Source organism: Nicotiana tomentosiformis, chromosome 10 (assembly GCF_000390325.3).
Source record: "Nicotiana tomentosiformis chromosome 10, ASM39032v3, whole genome shotgun sequence".
Classification (NCBI taxonomy): domain Eukaryota; kingdom Viridiplantae; phylum Streptophyta; class Magnoliopsida; order Solanales; family Solanaceae; genus Nicotiana; species Nicotiana tomentosiformis.
The window spans coordinates 76780761-76790222 of NC_090821.1; the positions used below are offsets into that span (position 1 = coordinate 76780761).

Sequence of the window (9462 nt, forward strand, 5' to 3'; positions counted from 1 at the left end):
TACCAAGGTAGGGTCCAAATTCACTATTCCACAACATTTAATAACGACATAAAGCAAATAATACCAGAAGTAACTCAGAGATAAAATGCTCAGTCACCTCATGATTTCAGCAATAATAGTTCTTCCTTTTAAGTACATCAGTGAAAACCCAAATCTTTTTCCAAAGTTACCAAAAATGTGAATAAGTTTGAAAATAGAATTTTTTTCAAAATCCTTTCAATAATAAATAAAATATCTCCTTTTCTTTTCAGATAACCATTGTAAAACAAATGCATCACTATGCCCATCTGTCAATATGTGTGGGAAATTATGAATAATGTGATACCGTACAGCATGAGAAAAATACATCTCTATGCATATATGTCATGTGTGCATGTCAAGGCAATGTATCTCAGATATTGTACTCATGTACTCACACTCTCAGAGTACTCAATCTCACTGTATCGCATTCTCTTTCACTATGCTCAGCACACTCAATCACTCAGCGCTATACAATACCTGTTGCGGCGTGCAGCCCGATCCCTGTTTATAGTCGACTGCGCTCACTGGAGGTGTGTACAGACTCATGAGGGGCTCCTACAACCCAAGCGCTATAAGCACGGACAACTCACGTGCTGCACGGACAACTCACATACCATAATAAGCTAATAAGGCCTGTTGCAGGCTGGCAGCCCCAATCCATATAATAGTAATAATATATATATATATATATATATATATATATATATATATATATATATATATAGCCAACATGGCCTGCTGCGGTGTGCAGCCCGATCCCAAAAATATCCTCACAATCAGGCCCTTGGCCTCCCTCAGTCATCAATCTCTCCAATCTCTCTCTCATGGGCTCACAATGTCATGAGAATAGCCCAAAATGATGATATGATGTATCAATAAATAACAACAGAGATTGAGATATGATATTCAATAAAATGAATATGACTGAGTATGAATTTTCAATTTAAAATAAATATTTCACAATAATATGACATATGTGGGTCCCAATAATACTGGCACATAGCCTCAACATGATTTTTAATATGCTTTTCAGCTCAATTTCTTTAACTCATTAAATCGCATGAAAAATGCCAAGATCATTTAACTACAAAATTTCACAGAAACAATTATGTCACAATTTCTATAGTACACGCCCACACGCTCGTCACCTAGAATGTGCGTCACCTCCCAACAATTTACGAAATACATATATTCAGGGTTCATACCCTCAACTCCAAGATTAGAAGAGTTACTTACCTCGAACAAGCCGAATCCAATGTCGATCAAGCTAAACAATGCTCTAGAAATCCCATTATGCATGTATCAACTCCCAAATGGCTCGAATCTAGTCACAATTAATTTGATTCAGTCCACAAAATTTATAGGAATTAATTCCATATCAAAATACTAATATTTTCACAAAATCCGAAATTATGTCCCAAAACTCATCCATGGGGCCCACGTCTCGGAATAAGACGAAACTCACAAAATCTGACAACCCATCCAATTACGAGTTCAACCATACTAATTTCACTCAAATCCAACTCTCAATTGGTGTTCAAATCTCGAAAAATTATCTTATGAACTTTCTACAATTTTTTCCAAATTTTCACCTCAAAACACTGATTATATGATAAAAATAATGATATATTCATGTACGTTAACCAAATCTGAGTTAAAATCACTTACCCCGATGAATTTCTTGAAAAACCCACGAAAATGCGTCTCCAACCGAGCACCCAAAGTCCAAAAATGAAATAATAACCTAAACCTCGGATATATAGTGCACCTCTCGGATTCTCAATACGCTGACCGCGCATTTTCACCGCCCCGCGAACGCCTTACCGCGGCTGTAAAAGTTTGGTGGTTACACTGCCAGGCTTTAGTATTTTGGCCATAACTTTCTCTACAGATATCCAAATGATGACTTCTTTACCTTTCTGGAAACTAGACATGAAGGGCTACAATTTTAGTTTTGAATCATCTCAAAATTCCTTGTAGATCAAAAGATACAGTCTTCCGAAATCGGACCAGCGGAGCTACAGATCTTCCTGGAGCGCGGCCGCAGACAGAATTGCGCGGACCGCGGTAAGGCATTCGCGGGGGTGGTGGAAATGCGCGGTCAGCGTATTCAATTGGGATTATTGGGCTGAAATTTAAAAAAATCGCTAGATTTATAAGTGATAATTGAAAAATAGTCATAGTTTCAAAAGTAATCAAAATTTAGCCACTTTTATTTAAAGATAAATCTGAACAAAAACACTGTTTAAAATCCAAAACATATTCCAGTATAATATACTAGAACTATAGCGGGCTCACCATAAGCTGAGTAATGAAGAAGATCTATATCATCCTGTAGAAGTATACATGCATCCATTCAAAGATGCAGCGCCCCCGACAAAAGGGACGTGAGTACATGTGGAATAGTGCTCGTATGTAAGACAGACAAAACAACATATGAAAATACGGTAACTCAAATAATAGGCAAACAAAGTATATCAAGAAATTACGAAACATCCCATAGAATCAAATTTCAAGTCTTATTATACCTACATCATTCTGAACTTCTTTTGAGATCAATTGAGCCATATGAATTATGTATGGAATACATAATATAATGTAATTGAAACAACATATACAAACAAGGCCAATGAAAGTGGCACCTATTGTCTGCGTTACAATGCGTCTCACTAGACCATCCATATCCCTCTCTTATTTTACACATATACATTTCATAGACCGTCCTTAGTGTTCACATATTATATTATACACCTACGCGTCTCATAGACCGTCTATAGTGTTCACATATCATATTATATACTTATGTGTCTCATAGACTATCCATGGTGTTCACATATTATACTATACACCTATGCGTCTCATAAATCGTCCGTAGTATTTATTCATACCGTATACCTATAGGATTACATATACAATACACATATGCGTTTCATAGACCATTCATAGGATTTTATATACAATACACCTATGCGTTTCATAGACCGTTCATAGGATTTCATATACAATATACCTATGCGTTTCATAGACCGTTCATAGGATTTCATATATACACCTATGCGTTTCATAGACTATTCATAGGATTACATATACAATACACTTATGCATTTCATAGACCGTTCATAGGATTTCATATACAATACACCTATGCATTTCATAGACCGTTCATAGTATTACATATACAATATACCTATGCGTTTCATAGACCGTTCATAGGATTTCATATATACACCTATGCGTTTCATAGACCGTTCATAGGATTACATATACAATATACCTCTGCGTTTCATAGACCGTTCATAGAATTACATATACAATATACATATGCGTTTCATAGACCGTCCATAGGATTTCATACACAATACACGTATGTGTTTCATAGACCGTCCATAGGGTTCATAACATATCATTATGCACATAACCATATATAAACTCAAGTGACATGACTAACGCTACTTTTAAGGTCATAAGTTCCCAGATCATTGGAACACTTCATGTTCATGCTCATCATGGAGAAACATAGCTCATTACATTAGCACATGTATGGTGAATCAATAAGTCTATTTCAATGGCACATGGCCCAAATTCGTTTTCATAAGATTTATCATCATTTAGCATATGATATCTCTCTTCCAGCTCATTATATACCCTCTAGTCAACTTAAGGTCATTAGCTAAATTCATGATTCTTGGGGACTTAACATCGAAGTCATTTGCATTTATTATTTTAGAAGCATACATACTATGATTGAGACCATTGGGACATACAACACCTCATAATTCTCATTTTGGTAAACGGTCGCATTTCATGTTCATACTATCACTTACTTGTACTTGCCATGGGTGATCATAGGACATTAAGAATATTTAAAACATTTAGGAACACCATAGCCTCTCCTCATGAGGGCGTAGGAGCTTATAGCACATTGGAAACATAAGTACGAATACGTTCATCTCATAATCTTTCACACTATATATCACTTCATTAGTACTTTCAACTACTTACAACATCATTATTTCATTGGCTCCCTTGGCCATATATATTATTCTTCATTCATTGCATTGTGGCCGTATATAATATTCCACACTTTCATTTCTTTACTTTCAAGGATTATCATCATAAACATCAACATATAGAATATTCTTGAAGTACCTTTCCCAAAAAGGACAATACACAATTCCAACTCATAAATATGTAAAGGATTAAAATACATTGGAAATACTTACAAAGCACAACATTAGTTAAAGCAGCCACATTGGGGCATGACTTGAGGACATAAGCTTTTAGGCAAACCTATTTTCGAAGTCAATTAGGAACGGGTGAATCAAGGCTTATTTCATAACCTCTCTCACATCATTTTATTTCATTGACACCATTGGCCACAAGTATAATTTCCATTATTGGTACGATGGCCACACTTTACATCTCCAGCCCACTTATTTTACTTTCCATCATCTTTATGGGTTATCAACAACAATGCATTTCTAATCCAGACCTTAGGTACACATATGAACAATTAAGAGTCTTAAGCGCATCGAGTTTTTCTCACATAATTTGGCATCATAACTTTCATTTGAAACACGACTCAAAGCCATAACATTTTAATACACAACTCATATTTTGAACACATTTTCAAAGAATAACAAAACATGATAAGAGCATTCAGAACACATATTGAACATATTTCTTTCGGCACAAAACTTATTCGGAATAGTCAATTCATAATGAACAACTCGGTACTTACAAGAACATCGTGGGATTCAATTCTAAGAGAGAAGTTTAGCCAACATACCTGGAATTTGCCCCTTAATAATACTACGACGTTCCACCACACTAAATAACTTAAATCTACAACAATGCAACACAATTGCACCAATATTAGCAAGATTTCTATACTTTAAGTCATTTAGACTTTTTATCAAACATCTAATGTGCATATCTTTTTACAACCTCCTTCAACGGAATATATTCACCTAACAACTACCTACCACACCAATGATTTACTTCATAGTCACCTCTAGGCCATCCACAACTTTCATTAGCACATGCATGCCCAACAATTCACTCCCAACCCATAAATCTTATCAATTAATTTATTTTACAATCTCTACAATACCAACACAACCTAGGTTAGGAATTTCTTTCTTTCAATCACCATCCCATAAGTCCTAACACATATTCCATACATAAATAATCACCATGAATTAGTTAGAGATGGCGGACATACCTCTTGTAGTGAGACTCTTGAAAATCCCAACTTGTAGGGTTCCTGACCAATTTGGGAATTTGAATGGAAATCTATGGATCTTCAAGATTAATAATTCTAGTTAATATAAGTGTTTAGGAGTAGTAATCAACTCAAAATTACTCCAAAAACATTACCTTGGTTCATGGGAGGGAAGTTTTGGACGGATTCCCCTTGATATGCAAACCCTAGCTCAAAGAAATGACTTATCCCCTCTCTCCATGTGCGCGGCCGCGCACCTGGGCAAGTGACCGCACATCTGGCCGCACACACAAGGCAGGATACTCTCTTATATGTGCGGTCGCGCATATCGTAGAGGTCTGGTAAAATGGCCATAACTTTCTTTAGAAATATCCAAATGATGAACAGTTTAATGCGTTGGAAACTAGACTCAAAGGGCTTTAATTTGATAGGTATATCATCACCTAAGTCTTTATATTTTGGGAGTGGCATTTGTTAGAAGTAGGGTCTTGTGCTAATTGAGACATCCTTTCCACTTAATGTATCCAATTTGTTCCACACAAATTCTTGTCATTCATAAAATTTCTTAGTATGTTCCAACTCACCTTAAACATATATTTTAATTTCAAAATAATGGGATTTTATCCCATGAGTCTCCTTTAATACTCGAATACATTATTTTCAAATACCGTTGACGCACTTTACAATCTTAAATCATTAGGAGATTTTAACGGGGTCTTAGAAGAACACTACTAGAAAATGACAGTTTTCTGACCGCAATTTCGCGACCGAAAAAATGCAGACGGAGTTTCCGACTGAAACGGTAGCAAAATTACTGAAAAATATATATATTTTTTATAATTTTAAGATTGACATTGCGACTGTGTCCGTCGAAAACATTGGCGGATAACATCGAAAAATACTTATTTCGCCTCTTTCTCTCTTTCTTTTTTTCTTTCCTCCCATCTCCTCCCCCACTGCAGAACCCTCCAAAGCTGGTGCCATTGAAGACGGAGGTAAGGTAATTCTTTCTCTCCTTCTCTCTATCCATCATCCTCTCCTCTTCTTCTCATTTTCCTTTCTCAATTTTTTAAGTAGGTGGGCAGCAGCGACAACGGTGGACTCCGACGACATTCTCTCCCTCTACACTCAGCGGCAGTGTTCTAGTGGTGCTCTTCTACGATTGCAAGGTTATTAAAATTTATTATTAAAATTATTAAAATTATTCAAGTATTTAGAAATTTATGATAGAAAATATCATGAGTTTCAATTTTGTATTTCTCATAGTATATTTAATGATTTGTTTTTTGTTTTGAAATCATAAAATTGATTAGTTGGGTTAAAAATTGTGTATTTTTCATAGTACACCTATATTTTGTATTTCTCATACATTTTGTAGTTCTAATAGCACACCTAAAAGTTAGTTAGTTGGGTTAAAAATTGTAAACTCATCGGTTGTAGTTGGAATCAAGATTGGGAGCAACCTTATAGACTTTTAGTTTTCTTTTTACCTCTCTTATCTTGGTAAAAATATTCATAAATGATAGTAATAACAAAAAACATAGTTGGTAAAATTTGATGAAGAACGATCTAATGAATCCCAATCACTTTAGTAAAAGAGATTTCTGAGAATAGGTTAGGTAACACTAAGCTAATATTTCTACTTTTATAACTTTACAAATAGAAGCCTTTGAAATTAAATTCTTTAAAATTGGATTCTTAAAAATTAACTTATTGCGTAATGATATATAATCTTTAAAAATAGGATCCTTTAAATGAATTTCATTGTTTTGTGTAGATGGAATTTGGGCATTGTAAATGGATGCATAATAGGAATCATCTGAATCGTACGGTGTTGCAGGATAAATTTATAAAAGGGGTTGCTGGCTTTATTGCTAAAACAAAGACTCTTGATGATTTTTTTATTGAAGGTACGATTAGATGTCCTTGTGTGAAATGCATGTGTGTTAAGTTATTGGGTCCCGATATTGTTACTGTTCATTTGTATAAGAAGGGATTTATGAAACGTTATTATATGTGGACTGTTCATGGGGAGAGTCATGCTAGTGTAGATGGAGTTGATTTTAAGAATGATTTTGGTGGTAAAGAAGGTAGTCACATAGCAGAGAATATTAATGTTGAAAATTCTCGATTTAAAGAAATGGTGAGGGATGCTTTTGAGATATTCCATGGGGCTCAATTCGAACCAAATGATGAGGCTAAGAGCTTCTTCAAGCAGTTAGAGGAAGCGAGTTGTCTGCTTTATGAAGGCGCAGCGCATTCCAAGTTGTCTGTTGCAATTAGATTACTAAGTATTAAATTGGATAATTCTATTTTTTAAGCAGGCATGGATTCTATCATTGGCCTTATGAATGAACTTAATCCGAGAAAGATTGACATGCCCAAAGAGTTTTACACGGCAAAGAAATTAATTTCTAAGTTGGGTCTTTCAACGGAGAGGATTGATTGTTGTGAGAAAGGTTACATGTTATTCTATAAGGATGATGAAGCTTTAGAAAATTATAAATTTTGTAACCAGCCTCGTTACAAAGAAGTCACAAATGCTAAACAGAAGAAGGTTCTAGTGAAGACGATGCACTACTTACCCCTTATACCAAGGTTAAAGAGGTTGTATGCATCAATGAGTTCCGCTCCTCATATGAGATGACACTATAAACATAGAAGGCCAGATGGTGTGCTATGCCATCCATCAGATGGAGAAGCATGGAAGCATTTTGATAGGGTGTTCCTAGACTTGCCACTGAACCGAGAAATATTACGTTGAGATTATGTGCTGATGAATTCACTTCATTTGCAGTATCTGCTGCACTATATTCATGTTGGCCGGTGTTTGTTACGTTGTATTATCTGCCACCTGAATTGTGTATGATAAATGGATATTTGTTTCTAACTTGTATTGTTCCAGGTCCACCCAATCCAAAATAATTGATTGGTGTATACATGCAGCCCTTGATTGATAAGTTGAAGTTATTGTGGAATCAATGTGGAAACATATGATGTTCAACTAAGCAAAACTTCAAACTCCGTGTTGCTTTGATGTGGACTATAAATGATTTTTCTGCTTATGGAATGAGTCTGGTTGGTCAACTGCCGGAAAGTTAGCTTGCCTATCTTGTATGGAGACACAAAGGCATTCACTTTAAAACATGGAGGCAAGAGCACATGGTTTGATTATCATCGCCACTTCTTGCCAATGGATCATGAGTTTAGGAGAAATACTAGTGCATTTATGAAGAACAAATCTGATTATGAGGAGCCACCGCATGTCTTGTCGCCTGAAGAGATTTGGAACAGAGTTAGGAATCTACCTAAGGTAACAGAGTATCCATTATCTAATAAGATACTGGGGTATGGTATAACACTCCACTGGACAAAACAGAGTATATTTTGGGATTTACCTTATTGGAAGAACAATCTTCTTCGACATAATCTTGATGTCATGCATATCGAGAACTTTTTTGATAACTTGTTTAATACTGTAATGGATGTAAGCAACAAGACAAAAGATAACTTGAAGGATATGATGGATTTGAAATAATATTGTAGGCGAAGTGAGTTGTACTTGACATACTTGAAAATCAAGATTCAGAAACCTAAGGCCAATTACATATTCACTTTGGATGAGAGAAGAGAGATTTATAACTGGGTTAATAATTTGAGGATGCCTGATGGATATGCGTCAATCTTATCTAGGTGTGTTAACATGGGAGAAGGAAAGTTGACATCTTTGAAAAGCCAAGATTGTCACATTTTCATGGAATCTTTGATGCATATTGCATTAAATGCTTTGCCTGATAGAATATGGAAGCCCATCACAGAGATATACTTATTTTTCAATGAGTTGTACTTTAGAACATTGAGGGGGGAGAACCTAGCTTACATGGACAGTAACATTCGCTTAACTTTAAACAAGTTGGTGAAAATTTTGTCCCTTGGGTTTTTTGATGTCATGGAACATCTTTCAATTCACCTTGCGCAAGAGGCACAACTAGGAAGGTTAGTTTAATGTAGATGGATGTATCCCTTCGAGAGGTAATTATCTTTAGTCAATTATCCTTACGTGTTTTAGTTAAAAATTATTTTATCTTAAAATCGTGCTATGAATGATGATTGACAATGTAAGCGGATCGTGAAAAATATATTACGGATTGAGGGATCGATATGTGAGGTATATCTAGATAGAGAAACTTCTTATTTTTGTTCATATTATTTTGAAC

General features: G+C 35.3%; 1 protein-coding gene across 1 annotated transcript; it reads left to right on the forward strand.

Moving 5' to 3' along the window:
- Positions 1-6137: 6137 nt before the first annotated feature.
- On the forward strand, positions 6138-8783 carry LOC138900505 (uncharacterized). Its single transcript, XM_070187416.1, has 3 exons — positions 6138-6240; positions 6323-6414; positions 7023-8783. The coding sequence occupies exon 3, from the start codon at positions 7023-7025 to the stop codon at positions 7563-7565; it is 543 nt and encodes a 180-aa protein (XP_070043517.1). The 5' UTR covers positions 6138-6240; positions 6323-6414; the 3' UTR covers positions 7566-8783.
- The last annotated feature ends 679 nt before the right edge of the window (positions 8784-9462 follow it).

Coding starts and splice junctions, on each gene's coding strand:
- LOC138900505 (XM_070187416.1), top strand. CDS start 7,023: ATGGAATTTGGGCATTGTAAATGGATGCATAATAGGAATCATCTGAAT.